The 17,519-nt window shown below is 47.7% G+C and overlaps 1 protein-coding gene across 1 annotated transcript; it reads left to right on the top strand.

The window, feature by feature from the left end:
* Positions 1–11,636: 11,636 nt before the first annotated feature.
* Positions 11,637–12,230, top strand: LOC147959585 (uncharacterized). Its single transcript, XM_087532759.1, has one exon. The coding sequence runs from the start codon at positions 11,637–11,639 to the stop codon at positions 12,228–12,230; it is 594 nt and encodes a 197-aa protein (XP_087388885.1).
* The last annotated feature ends 5,289 nt before the right edge of the window (positions 12,231–17,519 follow it).

The following is a 17,519-nucleotide window of genomic DNA, read 5'->3' as shown; positions in this document are numbered from 1 at the left end:
TTTGAAGTGACTCTTTGTTGCACGTTGAGGGATTATTATATGATATAATTATGTTATCATTGTTGCGAGAACTTGCACTAGTGAAAGTATGAACCCGAGGCCTTGTTTCTAAGCATTGCAATACCGTTTTCACTCACTTTTATCATTTGTTACCTTGCTGTTTTTATATTTTCCGATTACAAAAACCTATATCTACCATCCATATTACGCTTGTATCTCCATCTCTTCGCCAAACTAGTGCACCTATACCATTTACCATTGTATTGGGTGTGTTGGGGACACAAGAGACTCTTTGTTATTTGGTTGCAGGGTTGTTTGAGAGAGACCATCTTTATCCTATGCCTCCCACGGATTGATAAACCTTAGGTCATCCACTTGAGGGAAATTTGCTACTATCCTACAAAACTCTGCGCTTGGAGGCCCACCACGAGTCTACAAGAAGAAGGTTGCATAGTAGACATCAGCGAGTCCGATCGGCATTACAATGCGATAGCCCAGTGGAGCCGGAGCTCGAATAGAAGTTTAGCCTTTGCCGATCGCCCTATAAGGTTGCGGCATACGTACACACGTACATAACTACGCACTTAAAATACCTTGGGCAACGCTGTAGGCACACTGCAGAAAAGGTCCATAGTATGGCTTGACCCTATTCGGACCTCAACTATTTTTCCACTATAGGTTTGTTAAAAAACCTACCTAGTCTACGGTTGTATGGGGGCTCTTTTCAGGTCCCCCTTTCTTGCAGACGACCATCGACTCTTCCCCTTCAAGGATATTTCACCAAGGAGAAATGGCGCAGACGTGTAATAGGGCATCATTGGGATTCTTAAAACATTTCATTTAGGCTATGTGTAAACCTTTCCCTTGTATAAACTTTCGGCATGTAAAGTGGCCTTGATGTTTTCGGCATTATCTATAACAACATGGCTCGACGTATTAATCAGGGTATAAAGGTAACAGTTGATCACCAGTTTTGTTTGGCATTCACTTTATTTCATATTGCCATCTGTATTCCCTCCCTACTTTATACTGCCGCACGTGCTTTAGTCCAGCCTTAACACCGGAGGTTGTATTCGGCCATGCACATTTCAAGTCCGAACACCTATAGGGAATTCTTTGGCGTCCCGAATATTGCATTATATGCATCAGCTTTAAATCATGTCTTTGGTCTATAGTTTGGTTGCCCGGCTCCTGTGCTTACAGCCTTATGTTCCGCTCGTTTGGCTAAGGTAGTAAAGGGAGAACTACCGCGATTGTATTCTGGTTCATCCGGTCAATTACCTCAATAGAGGAAGCCGAAAATTGACTATCATGGTAGGCGAGAGCTGGTCAGTGATTCGGCGACTTAGTATTATACTACAAATCATTAGAGATTCACCCCGTGTTATACGAGGGGCTGGTCTTCGTCCAGCCGCGTGGAAAAGCTGTCGTAGTCCGGACAACCACACACGCACAAGGGGCTAGTACTTAGCTCCACAGTCAAACTCGTATGGCTAAGTGAAAGCAATAAAGTTGCATAGTCCGATTGCCTGGATCACTTTGCAGACACCTCCTTTTTCGGACCAAGACATTGGATAAATTGTGGTCACGCGTTACGCCAAACACCCCTGTAGCATCTACATGGGGGCTGAAGCCGATGACTGGCAACTTTCAGAAATAGAACAATAAACGGCCGCATAGGAGGAAACATCACTTAAAACAAAAAGCACAAACTTAGATATATCAATAGCATGGGTTCAACACATAGTTTGTACAACCCGAACACACTCACTCAAATGTTACGTCCTTAGAACATTGACCCTCTTTCATCCGGGCTCCTTCTAGGACGTCGTCGAAGTACCTCTCCGGCTTCTGATGATCTTTGCCTTCGGGCTGGCCTGTGGTTGCCACTTCGGTGCCCTTCATCTTTGCCCATTGAATCTTGACGCGGGTGAAGGCCATCCGGGCACCCTCTATGCAGGCCGAGCACTTCACATCATCAATCCGAGGCCGTGGGTCGACAAGCCGCTTCACCAAACCAAAGTAGCTGCTAGGAATCGTCTTGGCCGGCCATAGTTGGACTATTAAGTACTTCATGGCCAAGCCCGCCACCATATGCAGCTCCGTCAACTGCTTCAGCTAGTCGTTCAGAGGCGTCGGGTGCTCCGGCGCGAGAAATTGCGTCCAGAACAACTTCTTGGTCGAGTTCCCCTCCTGGGCTTGGAAGAATTGTGAGGCATCGGGGGCACTCTTCGGAAGATCCTCAAACGCACCTGGAGAACTCCACACTCGGGTGAGCAAAGCATACATCTGACCTCCAAATATACTTTGCAAAAGAAAGGCCTTTCCAGCCACTATCTGCCTCGCCTGATGGATCTCTTCGCGAGCACACCGGGACTCGGTCCGTGCTTCTTTGCCATCTTGAAGAGCCTTGGCAAGCTCGGATTACTGGGCCGAAGTCTTCTCCTCCAAAGTTTCGCATTTGTTGATGGCATCTTTCAGCTCATGCTCGACTTCGGCCACCCAAGCTTCGTGTTGGCGGCGGGTAGCTTGCTCGGTCTTTGTTTCAACAACCGCTTTGTCAGCGGCTACCTTATTCGCCTCCGCCTCATTCTTGGCCTGGGTGAGGGCGCCTCTGAGGGTCTCGACCTTGGCTGTCCCAGCTGCGATCATAATCAAAGCATTTCATGAGTTAACCTCTAAATATACATATCACTTCTGATATAAAAAATTTCCTTCTCAACATTGTACGCATACCTTGCGTCTCGTCGAACCGCTTATTAATGCGGTCGAGTTCCTCATCAGCCACCTAAAGCTTCCGATTGAGTTCGGAAACTTCTGCGGCATGGGCGGTTGCTGCCAACATGGAGGCCTGTTACAATATTAGCACAGTATGTTACTTTCCCGAATACTATGTGCAGCCTACTTCTATACCGGACAGAGTCTTAGGGGCTACTATCTGTATACAAGATTAATCTTCTATATAAAAGGTTTTTTAGAACCATACGCCGCCTACCTCAAAGCCTATCAGTAGGCTGCAGAAGGCTTCATTCAGTCCGTTTTTAGGGGACTGAACCTTCCCCATAACCGCACCCATCAGGGTGCAGTGCTCCTCCACAACAGAAGCACTTTGCAGTGCTTCCTCCAGAGTGTTGGACACCTCCGGATTAGCGGAGGCTGCTGGTGGAGCTGATGCTCCTCCCCCCTCTTTTGAAGGGGGTGCTTGTCCAATCCCGGAGCCATGTTGGTTTCCGAAATGGTGTTTGGCTGGGGCCCGAATTGTTGGGGGTCCCCACCGTCGGTCGTCATAGGGGTCGCCTCCCCTAGGTCTTCGGCGACCGAGGTATTAACCTTGGGCGCTCTCTCGACATCCTCGTTCGCCCCCTCTCAGCCAGGAGAGGCCCTTCGGGATGACACTTCGGTGTCCTCCATGGCGACAGGCAAGGGTGCCCGAGGCGGCATGTCACTCTCTGCCATCTCGGGTGGTAAAGAATTCCCCTCTGATAATGGAGTTTGTGGGGGCTCGCAGGGAGGGATGAAAGGAAAATAACAAAATAACTTATATAATGGAAGAAGGAAGACTGAAGATAAATAGTAAGTTTATGAATACTTACGATTCGGCCAGGTGCTTCACCCTTGGAGGTCTCTTGGGGACTAGTTCGGACTTTGAGTCCGAACTGTCCAGGAGGGTTACCTTCCCTCTCTTGGGTGCCTCCCCCATTGGGTCCTCGAAGGCCGTCCTCTTCTTCTTCCTCCCCTTACGAGGGGAGTCGCTTTCCACCTCCTCCTCCTCTTCTTCCTCGTCTCCCTTGTGGGAAGAGAGGGCTTCAGTCTCTCCGAACACTGTGTTCGAAGGACCTTTGTGGTGGGGGCCACCCTTGGCCTCCTTGCCTTTCTTCTTCTTGGCCTTCTTCTCCGGCTCCTGATAGGGCGCCGGGACCAGCATCTCCATTAGCTGCGGTGTGGCTGGGTTCTCAGACAGCGGTGCCGGATAGTTGATCTGCTCCACCTTTGCCATCTAGCCCTGTACGGAAGGCAGGAAATGTATTATATCTGAATTATTGAACGAATAGGTCTTCAAAAAAATTAAGCTTACCGCCGAGGCCGGGTTCTCAATGTCGAGTCTGATGTCTTCAGTCTTCATCAGCCAACTTTTCTGGGCCTTGAAGAGTTGCTTCCATATATCTTCGTGTGTGGTGCCGAAGAAGCGCTTCAAGATCTGTGGCTCCTCCGGATTGAACTCCCACATGGGCGAGGCCCGGAGTTGGCAAGGAAGGATGCGGCGAAAGAGCATCACCTGAATTAATTTTGTGAGACCGGTGTTCACACCCAACACGTTGGAGATGCATTTCTGTAGCATCCTCACCTCTGGTTGGGACCCCCAATCAAGGCCCTTGGCGGTCCATGAGGTGAGTCTCGTGGGGGGTCCGGATCTGAAGTCAGGCGTGGCCGCCCAATTGGCGTCGCAGGGTTCGGTGATGTAGAACCACTCCTACCGCCACACCTTGACTATCTCTACAAATGCCCCTTTGGGCCAGACGGCATTGGCAAGCTTTCTTACCATAGCCCCGCCGCAGTCCGCATGATGTCCGTTGACCACCTTCGGCTTCATATTGAAGGCCTTGAGCCACAGGCCAAAGTGCATGTGTGGGGGGTTGCGGAGAAGAGCCTCACACACGACGATGAATGCCGATATGTGGAGGAAGGAATTAGGGGATAGATCATGGAAATCTAGCCCATAGTAGAACATCAGGCCCCGGACGAAGGGGTGGAGGGGAAACCCTAGTCCTAGGAGGAAATGGGGGATGAACACGACCCTCTCACCAGGCTCCGGAGTGGGGATAACCTGATCCTTGTCAGGGATCCTTTGCGCGATATCCGCGGACAGATAGCCCGTGCTCCGGAGGTCCTTGACATCCTTTTTGGTGACGGAGGAGGCCTCCGACTTGCCCTTGGGACCAGACCCGGCCATTGCTGGGGAGGGTGTAAGCGGTGGAAAAGATTGGAGCTGTGAGCGCTGGAGCTTGGAGGTTGGAAGACAGGAGCTAGAGGAAGGCGTGGGGTAAAAGGAGTGATCTTTATCCTCTTATAGACGGTGAAAATACCAAACGTCCCCCTCTCACGCCGTTAGCCTCGCCTCTTCCCAACGAGATCATGCGTAAAGGCACGGTTGGGTTACCCAAATCATATTGATGAGAATCCCGTAATGGGCGGGCACGATCTCTGTTTTGACGAGACATGCCACTAGAAGCTAGACCTCGAAACACGAAATGAGAGGCGTGAAAACGGTTCAAAATATTGAAGAGTCGTGTATGATGCTTCGCCGAAAAAGTTGTCAGTAAAAGAAACTATACCTATCTTGACGTCTCGCCTTCGTGGCTAAGGGTTGTATTGATTATGCAGAGCCAGACACAGTTCCTTTATGCAGGGAGCTAACTTAAACTATTCAGGAGAAGGAACCCGCCTTGCAATGCCAAAGATAACCCACGTGCCGAACACATCATCATAGAAGACTGGTTCAGGGGCTACTGAGGGAGTCCTGGATTAGGGGGTCCTCGGGTGTCCGGTCTATTTGATATGGGCCATGAAGATAAAGCAGAAGACTATCCCCTGTGTCCGGGTAGGACTCATGTATGCGTGGATGGCAAGTTTGATGTCCGGGTGTATTGTTTCCATCCTCTGCAAACCGACTCTATACAACCCTAGGCCCCTCCAGTGTGTATATAAACCGAAGGGTTTAGTCCATAGGGGCTATTAGAATAACCATAGGCTAGACAGCTAGGGTTTAGTCATTATGATCTCAAGGTAGATCAACTCTTGTAACCCCTATACCCATTGAATATAATCAAGCAGGACGTAGGGTTTTACCTCCTTTAAGAGGGCCCGAACCTAGGTAAAACATTGTGTCCCTTGTGTCCCTTGTTACCATCAATTCTCAAAAACAGAACTTGGGACCCCCTTCCCGAGATGCACCGGTTTTAACACCGACAGCGATCGTCACGAGCTAGGTGTGGGCGGCCTCCATCAGGGCTAAGGTCGCCGCTGTGGAATGGGCAATTGCTGTGCCGCTCTCGCCAGTTGCTATCCCCGACGCAGATGTTGCTGCCGGCACCTGAGAAGCAACAACGGTTGTTTGGGCTGCCTTGGTCGCCCGGTCGCAGATTGCGGTCGTGCTCATGCACCTTGATAGCACGCGCATGGCGGCTGCGACCGTGCTCTCGCCGGAGTGGGCCACCGAAGTTGCCCTCACGACGCGGGTCCATGTCCCCATCTTTCACCGGCGACAATTGAACACGAGCTAGTGTGCTTGACATGCCGGCTGTGCACTCTAGCCGGCACACCTTCTCGCGTAAGCCATAGGCGTACTATGCACCAACGGTGCTCCAGGATATTTTGTACTACATCTCACACGGTTGGTGATAATAAACTGTGTGGGATCTACTTGATTTTTCATCTTGATTTGAATTACACAATGGGATCACCGCGCAATGGACGGTGTTTGAATTGCTAGAACTTTTATCTATAGTGAACATGCAACTATATGTGTGCCGTAAGAATATTGGAATTATTCAGGGTTTGTTTGGACATTTTATACATTAAATTGGTTTTCTAGCCATTTCAGGTGTACAATTCAAAATTAAACTACATGCACATGCTCTGGTGCACCAACATGGGTTGTAAAATCATATATGTGTCCATGGGTTTATGCTTATGTCCCATGCAACAAATGTGGATGAATTTCAAAGAACACGGCACCGTGGCTCTCCGGCAAACATTGAGGTACTTGCTTTTGTAATTCTAGTAAATCCAAAACCCGTCTAAAATTCATGAACCTTGGCATGCTATCATGGAATGTCACCAACATGCTGGGATAAAAAATATTCTCCCATTTGGGGTAGGTTATGGTATAAGCTTCTCACAAGCTAGAGCTTCTCAAAAGAAGCCTCATGGTTCCGTTAGGGAAACATGGCACCTTTGTGGACAAAACGATAATCGCCGCCTCTTCTTCCTTTCAATGTTTTTCCTGGTGTCAACATAGAACAACAGGAGTGTCGTGTTAAATTTTGGATTTTTTCAGGGATCGTTTGGACATTTTTATACGTTAACTGAGTTTTCTAGGCATTTATGTGCATAATTCAAAATTGAACTACATGCGCATGCTCCAATCCATAAAAATTGGTTGCAAAATCAAATGTTTGTCCTTGGTTGCAAGCATAGGTCACATGCAAGAAATGAGAATGAATGTCAAACACCTTGACACTGTCGCTTGGCCGCTAACATTGAGATACATGGTTTTAAAATTCTAGTAAATTGAAAACTAGTCTGGAATTCATGAAACTTGACATGATATCATGGAGCAGCATCGACATGCCGTGGTAAAATATTGTCCCATTTGGGGCAGGTTTGGGGTATAAGCTTCTCGCAAACCAGAGCTTCTCTCACAGCAAGCCTAATGGTTTCGGTAGGGAACATGCCACCTTGGGGGACGAAACGATATCTGTTGCCTCTTCTTACTTTCAAAAAATTTCTCGTGTCAACATAGAACAACACGAGTGTTGTGTCAATTTTTGGGATTTTTTGGGGTTCACTTGGAAATTTTTATTCATTAACTAAGTTTTCTATGCATTCATGTGCATAATTCAAATTTGAACTACATGCACAAGCTCCAGTGCTTATAAATTGGTTCAAAATTGGAATGTGTGTCCTTGGTTACATGCTTAAGTCCCATGCAAGAAATGAGAATGAATGTCAAACATCTTGCCACCGTCGCTCGGCTGCTAACATTGAGATACATGGTTTTTAAATTCTAGTAAATCGAAAACGCGTCTCAAATTTATGAAACTTGACATGCTAGCATGGAACGGCATCAACATGCAATGGTAAGAATATTGTTCCATTTGTGGCAGGTTGGGGTATATAAGCTTCTCACAAACCAGAGCTTCTCACAGCAAGCCTCATGGTTACGGTAGGGAACGTTTCACCCTTCTAGACGAAACAATATCCGTTGCCTCTTCTTGATTTCAATTTTTTTCTAGTGTCAACATACAACAACATGAGTGTTGTGTTAATTTTAGGAATTTTTCGGGGCTCGTTTAGACATTTTTATACATTAACTGAGTTTTCTATGCATTTATGTGCATAATTCCAATTTGAACTACTTGCACATGCTCTAATGCATATAAATTGGTTGAAAATTCAAATTTATGTCCTTGGTTGCATGCTTAGGTCCCATGCAAGAAATGGGAATGAATGTCAAACACCCCGCCACCGTCACTTGGCCGCAAACATTGAGATACCTGGTTTTTAAATTCTAGTAAATCCAAAACTCGTCTGAAACTCATGAAAATTGGCATGCTATCATGGAGCGGCATCAAACATGTCGTGGTAAAGTTTTTGTCCCATTTGGGGCAGGTTTGGGTATAAGCTTCTCACAAACCAGAGCTTCTCACAACAAGCCTGATGGTTTCGGTAGGGAACGTCCCACCTTTGGGGACGAAACGATATCCGTTGCCTCTTATTTCTTTCAAAAATTTTGTAGTGTCAACATAGAACAACATGAGTGCTGTGTTAAATTTTGGAATTTTTCGGGGTTTGTTTGGACATTTTTATACATTAACTGGCTTTTCTAGGCATTTTATGTGCATAATTCAAATTTGAACTACATGCACATGCTCCAGTGCATATAAATTGGTTGAAAAATCAAATCTGTGTCCTTGGGTGCATGCTTTGGTCCCATGCAAGAAATGGGAATGAATTTCAAACACTAGAGCACTGTTGATTGCCAGCAAAATGTTGAGATACTTTGATGCGGAGCACCACTCGACCATCCCCATGGACACGCCATCACCACCGCAAGCACTAAGAGGACCAATGACGAGAGTTCGCGCACGTGCCATCAAAACCGAGGTTAACTCCTTCCTCTTCGAGCTCCATTCGAATTCACACGAGAGTTGGTCCTACCTCAAACGGAAGTGTTATGCATGCTCATGTATCAAGAAGAAGACCGTGAAGAGGTAAGGACGGAGGTACAAGTAGCTATGGAGGAGGAGAAGGAAGAAAGGAGCGAGAAGGAAGAAGAAGGGGAGGTCCTGGACACTCTGGGTGCCCGGCCACTTTGGCCCCGGGTGTCCGGCCTCAACCTGGGCGTGGCCCTTGCCCACCCCGGGTGCCAGACCATGAGGGGGCTGGGTGCCCGCCCCCCTGGGCGCTACCCCCAGCCGACCCCGGGTGCCCAGCCCTCCCGCCTGGAGCCGCCAGCCACACCCCGGGTGCCCTGGCCTTGGACCCTCGGGTGCCCAGCCTCCTCCCTCCAGCCGCCTGGCGCCACTCCGCGTGCCCGGGCTTGGAACCCCCGGGTGCCCGCCCCCCCTACAGTTGGCCACTGACCGGTCCGGGTGCCCGGACCCCTTTACCCCGGGTGCCCGGACCCCTCCAAGAGTGTCTACGTGCACTATGGGATTTTAACCCTTGTACCCCTCTCTCCCTCACATTTCGTCCTTAGCCTTTAAGTACTCATCTCCTAGCTCATTTGAGAGGTTAGCAAAGTATTACATAGACAAAGAGAGAGCTTTGCTCATCTACCTCCCCTTGGAGATGTAGACCTCCTCTTGGAGAAGCTCCTCTTGTAGAAGCTCCTCCTGGAGATCAAGCCCTCCTCTTGGATATCAAGACCTCACCTAGTGGGAAGAACTTTTACCCTAGTGCTATTTTCCTTGAATTGTCCTTGTCTACTTGTGGATCCCATGTATGCTACTCTGGTGGATGTGTTATTTGGGTTTGTTGGAGTGATTTCCTCCTTGTGTTCTTGTGTGTTCTTCCTCTTTTCCCCCTCCAAGTGTGAAAAGATCCCCTCTAGGGTTTCACCCTACAACATCTTGGTATCAGAGCAAGGTTGATTCACATCTTGGAGGCCCATCCCCCATTTGCTAGCTTGATTTTGTTATTTTTCATCCTAATTCTGAAATCCCCACAAAAATAGCCCCCAAATTTTTTCTTGCAATTTGTTGGATCTTGTGAGATTTGGTTGTTTTGATCCACGGATTTGTTGTTTGGCAAGTGGATCTAGCCCCTACCCATCAATCGCCACCCTTCCAACCGTGAAATCCACGGAATTTGGCCTTCTCCCAAAAAAATTCGCCCAAATCCGACACCCCCGGGCTGTTTGCCTCGGACCACCCCGGGCACCTGCACCTCCCACCCCCGGGTGCCCACACCCCCCGAATCAACCCAACTCCACCTCCATTTTGGCCATAACTTCCAACTCCCAAGTCCGTTTTTCGTGTTCTTTAGCTCGTTTGGAAGCTCTTGACATCCCCCATCCACATATATCATTACCATCACCATTAGCCTCCGTAAAAAAATCATCATAAAAGCACCCACCTTCCGCATTTGACCGATTTTGAGTTGTGGTTTTTGTTTCCTAAGGTGTTTCGGCTACTTAGGAACGTGTGACATTGACATCACTAGCATTCATCATCGCATTGGAGTCATCTTTGCCAATGATCTTCACCGTTGACACCGTTAACCGTAAGAAAGGATGGTAACCTCGACGACACCTCATTCGTTTCCTTGCTTTTGCATTGATAACCTGAGCCATTTTGTGTCACTTACCCATCGAGACTAGCGAGTTGAGAATTGCCGGGCCATGCTATTGTGCACCGTAGGGATCTTGCTATCATCATTGTGCCATAAGTCTCTCCCGTGCATATCTTACATACTTATCTCATAATATATTTGGCTCGAGCATCAAGCATAGTCAAAAAAGGAAAGAAAGAAAAGCTTTTAAGCAAAAGAGGAGAAACAAAGAGCTTGTAAGAAATAGCATTGAGACTTTCTGCATCGACATATCATCTTGATCACCGCATACATTGCATAGTTGGGATTGAAGACGACACATTTCTCTCATAGGTTGGTGCACAAGCGTATCTTGCCCATTTGAGAAATCGAGCTAGTGTCTCTCTACCATCCGTACAACAAGAGCATCTTCCGTGGTCTCACATTCTGAGCTCATTCCTTGGTTATGCGGATCCCATCTATCATCCGTGTGTGTGTTCCTAGTGATATTCTTGGGTTTGATCTATTTGCTTTACTTGCAATTTTGTGAACCTTCTCAACCTTATCGATATCTTGACTAACATTTTATTAAAAATTTTGTGCCACCGCCCTAACCAAGCTACTCCATAAGCTTTACTTGTGTAGGTGTGAGAAACAAACCCAGTACCAATTCTCCTATTGTGGCATTACATTGAGCGACATTTGATGCACCCACAATCCTCGGAAAAGGTAACTTCGGTATTGTTCTCTCATTTTCCTACTCACCCACTTGGTTATGATGGATAGGCTAAGTCCTTCGGCGAAGCCACTTTTCGAGGAGCAAGGTGATGATCGCGACTACATCACCAAGAACCACTTCTTCATCACACAACGAGCTCTCCATCAAGAAAGTGAAGCCTTGGGTGAACGTATTGAGAAACTCACCACCGACCTTCGTTAATCGGAAGCAAGGAACCGCAACTACATCGACACCAAGTTTGCCACTCAAATGGAAGAATTCCGCAACATGATCATGAGACGTCTGTCTTCCTCGACATCTTCATCAAGACAATGCCACTCAAGCTGCCGCTCAAGTCGGCAACCTTTGGACTACCCCTCTTACGATGCAAGTCCTCCACGAGCTCGCTTTCCTCGATGTGATGATCCCCAAGATCGCCAAGCTCAAGAAAATAAATTCCAAGGCAATGGCTTACAAGACCGAGTCCGAGCACGTGAACGGGCGCGACAACAAGCACAAGAAGCAATGGAGCAAGAGCAAATACCTCCACAAGTGCAATGTCAACCACCTCAAGACGGTGATGCAATCTAACAAGAACAAGAGCGCCGTGAAGCACAAGCACTCGGACGTGAAGCTCAAGCACTCGAAGCACAATGCACACTCAACGAGGCCACTAGAGCCATCGAAGAGTGCAACCGCCAAGTCCGTGAACAAGAAGAAGCACTTCGTCAAGCATGACAAGAAGAAGCCGCTCGACTTGAAGAGCAACAAGAAAGAAGAAACCAAGCGCATATGCCTCGTCCTCCTCCACGACAAGAGTGATATCACGAGGAATGAGCATTTGAGGACCTTCCTCCTCGTCAAGAGCAACATCAAAACCGCCACTACGATGAAGAACTCCGCTACGACAAGCTCAAGTTCAATATGCCCAAGTTCTCCGGAAGCAATGATCCCGAAGAATATCTCTCATGGGCATTGAAGGTGGACAAGATATTCCGTCTTCACAACTACGACGAGGAAAATAAGATCGCCATTGCCTCCCTCGAGTTTCAAGACTACGTCCTCATTTGGTGGGAACAAGTGATCGAGCGATGACAAGCAAGAGGCAAACCACCAATCACAACTTTGACACAAATGAAGGATGTCATGAGAGCTCGGTTCGTGCCTACACACTACACCCGTGATCTTTTCAAGAAGTTGCAACTCCTCAAGCAAGGCACAAAGACAATGGAATAATACTACCAAGAAATGGATGTTGCCATTATACGAGCCAATGTCAAGGAAGATGACGAGCAAACTATGGCACGCTTCTTGAACGGCATCAACCACCCATCAAGTGGATTGCCGACTTCCAACCATACTCCAACCTTCTCGAGCTAGTTCATCAAGCAACGAAGGCCGAGCGACAAGTGTAAGAAGACTTCAAATACGCCAAGTACTCGTCCAAGACCTACAGCTCCTACAATCAAGCTCCCGCAACCTCGGCACCTCCTACCTCAACTAGAGCATCACCAAGTACCGGCGACAAGTCAAGTTCCGAGCAAGTTACGCCTTCCTCGACTCGTCCTCCGACAATAACCTACAAATCCAAGACTCCCTCATCTTCGGCGCCACCAAATGTCCCCGTCAAGACAAGTTCTATCAAGTGCTTCACATGTGGTGGCCGAGGACACAAGTCCTTTGAATGCACCAACAAGCGAACTATGATCTTCAACGATGATGGAACATATGACTCCATGAGTGAAGAAGAAATGGAAGCCCTTGAGCATGTGGCCATGCACCGGCGCATGAACAAAGATGAAGATGATCAAGTCTTTTGTGACAACGATTCAAGTCCCTCTCTCGTGGTCTCCAAGGTCTTGACGCTCCAACAACACCAAGAAGAAGACCAAGGGTGCGATATCTTCCACACCAAGGCCGGCATCAATGGGCGCTCCATGAAAGTCATCATCGACAGAGGAAGTTGCCACAAGTTGGCAAGTGAAGAGCTATGTTCCAAGCTATAATTGGACGAGAAGAAGCATCCTCGTCCCTAAGTTTCAATGGTTGAGCGACTCCAGCACTATTCAAGTGGAGCATACGCTGCAAGTTTCCTTCAAGATCGGCGCCTACGAGGACACCTTGGAGTGCGACGTGGTTCCTATGTCAGTGTGCCATCTTCTCTTCGGAAGACCTTGGCAATTCTACTGCGGCGTTATCCACAACGGAAGAACTAACCACTATAGCTTCAAGATGAAGGGAAAGGAGTACCCACTACGACCAATGTGACCAAGCCAAGTGATCGCCGACAAGCAAGCATCCACACATCATGGAGATACTAGTGAGAGAGTGAACCACCACAAAGAAAGTGAGCGCCACAAGCCCAAATTGAGTGACTCTTCACCAAGAGAGAAAAACTTAGTCCTCCTAGCCACAAAAAGAGAGATGGGAGAAGTGTGTGAGAACCCATCAAGTGTCATCCACTATGTCCTACTATGCAAAGATGAGGTGGCGAAAACTAACACCCTAATCCTCTTCCTCTAGTGTTCTCTAACTTGTTGCACGAACTTGTGGATGTCTTTCCCGACGAGCTACCTCTCGGTCTTCCTCCTCTACGTGGCATTGAACATAGGATCGACCTCATCCTCAACGCACCTCTTCCTAACAAGGCTCCATACCGTGTCAACCCCAAAGAAACTAAGGAGATCCAAGGGAAAGTACAACAACTCATCGACAACGGTCATGTACGTGAAAGCTTAAGTCCTTGTGCCGGTCCGGTTATCCTTGTGCCTAAGAAAGATGGTAGTTTTCGCATGTGCTCCGATTGTAGACCCATCAATGCTATCACCGTTTGTTATAGGACCCATTCCTTGCCTTGATGATATGCTAGATGAGCTTAGCGGTGCCACCATTTTCTTAGAAATTGATCTTAAAAGTGGCTATTACCAAATACGCATTCAAGAAGGTGATGAATGGAAAACCGCTTTTAAAACTAAATTTGGCTTGTATGAGTGGTTAGTTATGCATATGGGTTTATCGGAAGCTCTCGGTACCTTCATGCGTCTTATGCATTTCGTGCTTTGTCCATACATTGGAGTGTTTGTTGTGGTCTACTTTAACGACATACTTGTATTTAGCAAATCCATCAAAGATCATATAAATCATGTTAGGACCGTATTGCAAACTCTTCGCAAGGAACATCTTTATGCCAACATGGAAAATGCACTTTTGGTGTTGACAAACTTGTTTTCTTGGGTTTCGTTGTTTCTTCAAAGGGTGTTTATGTTGATGAGTCAAAAATTGAAGCAATTAAAACTTGGCCAAAACAAACTAATTTGCAACAAGTGTGTAGTTTCCTTGGTCTAGTGGGTTTCTATCATTGCTTTGTGAAAGACTTCAGCACTATTGCCACACCGTTGCATGCTTTGAGTAAGAAAAATGCACCCTTTGTCTGGGGACCTTTGCAATCACCGCATTTGATGAGCTCAAATCTTTGCTCACTCATGCTTCGATTCTTGCTTTGCCTAACTTCAACAAAACTTTTGAGGTTCATTGTGATGCTAGTGGTAACATAATTGGTGGATTTTTGATGCAAGAAAAGCGAGTCATTGCATACTTTAGTGAGAAACTTTCCGGTGGCTAACTTAACTATCCCATCTATGACAAAGAATTGTATGCTTTAGTGCGTGTGTTGCATGTTTGGGAGCATTATCTTCGCCCACATGAGTTTGTCATACATACCGATCATGAGACACTTAAGTACCTTAAAGTCCAAACCAAGTTGAATAAACGACATGCCAAATGGAGTGAATTTATTGAATCTTTCCCCGATGCGATCAAGTACATTAAGGGCAAAGAGAATGTTGTGGCGGATGCTCTTTCCCGCAAATGCATGTTAATTACTCAACTTGAATTGAATGTTGTTGGATTTGATCATATCAAAGATTTGTATGAGCATGATGTGACTTTTTCCACTCCTTTTGCTAAGTGTGTGATGCATACATCTTGGGAATGATATTATATCAAAGATGGTTATCTAATGAGAGCTAACAAACTATGCATCCCTGAGTCTTCTCTTTGTTTGTTACTTCTGCAAGAGGCTCATGGAGGTGGACTCATGGGACATTTTGGACGTGACAAGACTTTTGCCACGCTCTCCAAGAACTACTTTTGACCCATGATGTTCCGCGATGTCTCACGCTTTACCAACCTATGCTCTACATGCCGCAAAGCTAAGTCACAATCTTAATCCCATGGTTTACATATGCCACTTCCTATTCCACATCAACCATGGGAAGATATTAGCATGGATTTTTTGCTTGGATTACCTAGGACTCAAAATGGCAAGGATTTCGTATTTGTTGTTGTGGACCGATTCTCTAAAATGACACATTTTATCCCATGTAATAAGATAGATGATGCTTCACATGTTGCAAATCTCTTTTGTAGAGAAATCTTGAGGTTACATGGAGTGCCAAAGACTATTGTGTCGGACCGAGACGTCAATTTCTTAAGCTACTTTTGGAAGATGTTATGCGCCAAGCTCGGAATCAAGATACTCTTCTCCACGGCGTATCATCCTCAAACCGATGGCCAAACGGAACTCACCAACTAGACGCTCGCCACTCTCCTACGCGTGTTGATCAAGAAGAACATCAAGGAGTGGGAGGAGTGCTTACCCATCGCCGAGTATCCCTACAACCGCGCAAGACACTTTACCACCGGCAAGTCCCCCTTCGAGGTTGTCTACGGCTTCAACCCTTTGTCGCCGTTGGACATCCTTACTCTACCGCTACAAGAACGAGTGAACATGGACACTAGCGCAAGGGCCACCTACCTCAAGAAGATGCATGAAGACACAAGGTCCATGATCGAGCATCAAGTACACCACCTTGCCTCCAAGCTCAACATGAACAAGTCACCGATCGTGTTCTAACCGGGCGATATTGTATGGTTACATCTCCACAAAGACCGCTTTCCCAGGGAGCGCAAGTCCAAGTTACTTCCGAGAGCCGATGGACTATTCAAGGTGCTCGCATGGTACAACGACAACGCCTACAAGATCGATATTCCACATGACAAGTACAACGTAAGCGACATCTTCAACGTCAAAGACTTGGCCAAGTACCATGGTGATGAAGATCATGATCCGCGGACGGATCTCTCTTAAGGGGGGAGATGATGTGGAGCACCACTCGACCATCCCCATGGAAACGCCATCACCACCGCAAGCACTAAGAGTCCCAATGACGAGAGCTCGCGCACGTGCCATCGAAACCGAGGTTAACTCCTTCCTCTTCGAGCTCCATTCGAATTGACACGAGAGTTGGGTCCTACCTCAAACAGAAGTGTTATGCAAACTCAGGTATCAAGAAGAAGACCATCAAGAGGCAAGGACGGAGGTACAAGCAGCTATGGAGCAGGAGAAGGAAGCAAGGAGCGAGAAGGAAGAAGAGGAGCGAGAAGGAAGAAGAAGGGGAAGTCCTGGAAACTCCGGGTGCCTGGCCACTTTGGCCCTGGGTGTCCAGCCTCAACCTGGGCGCGGCCCCTGCCCACCCCGGGTGCCTGGCCATGAGGGGCCTGGGTGCCCGCCCCCCTGGGCACTGCCCCCAGCCGACCCCGGGTGCCCGGCCCTCCCGCCTAGAGCCACCAGCCACGCCCCAGGTGCCTGGCCTCCTCCCTCCAGCCGCCTGGCGCCACTCCGGGTGCCCGAGCATGGTACCCCTGGGTGCCCGAGCATGGTACCCCCGGGTGCCCGCCCCCCTACAGCCGGCCACTGACTAGTCCAGGTGCCCGGACCCCTTTACCCCGGGTGCTCGGACCCCTCCGGGAGTGCCTGCGTGCACTATGGGCTTTTGACCCTTGTACCCCTCTCTCGTCCTCAACCTTCAAGTACTCATCTCCTAGCTCATTTGAGAGGTTAGCAAAGTATTACATAGACAAAGAGAGAGCTTTGCTCATCTTCCTCCTCTTGGAGATCTAGAGCTCCTCTTGGAGATCAAGCCCTCCTCTTGGAGAAGATCCTCTTGGATATAAAGACCTCACCTTGTGGGAAGAACTTTTACCCTAGTGCTATTTTCCTTGTGGGAAGATCCTCTTGGAGAGAGCTTTGCTCACCTAGTGGGAAGAACTTTTACCCTAGTGCTATTTTCCTTGAATTGTCCTTGTATACTTGTGGATCTCATGTATGCTACTCTAGTGGATGTATTATTTGGGTTTGTTTGAGTGATTTCCTCCTTGTGTTCTTGTGTGTTCTTCCTCTTTTCCCCTCCAAGTGTGAAAAGATCCC

Source organism: Triticum urartu, chromosome 7A, assembly GCF_056163025.1.
Source record: "Triticum urartu cultivar PI428250 chromosome 7A, HENAU_Tu73, whole genome shotgun sequence".
NCBI lineage: Eukaryota > Viridiplantae > Streptophyta > Magnoliopsida > Poales > Poaceae > Triticum > Triticum urartu.
Note: the sequence above shows the minus strand (reverse complement) of the source record. Positions and strands in the feature narration are given on the sequence as shown.

Coding starts and splice junctions, on each gene's coding strand:
- LOC147959585 (XM_087532759.1), top strand. CDS start 11,637: ATGCAAGTCCTCCACGAGCTCGCTTTCCTCGATGTGATGATCCCCAAG.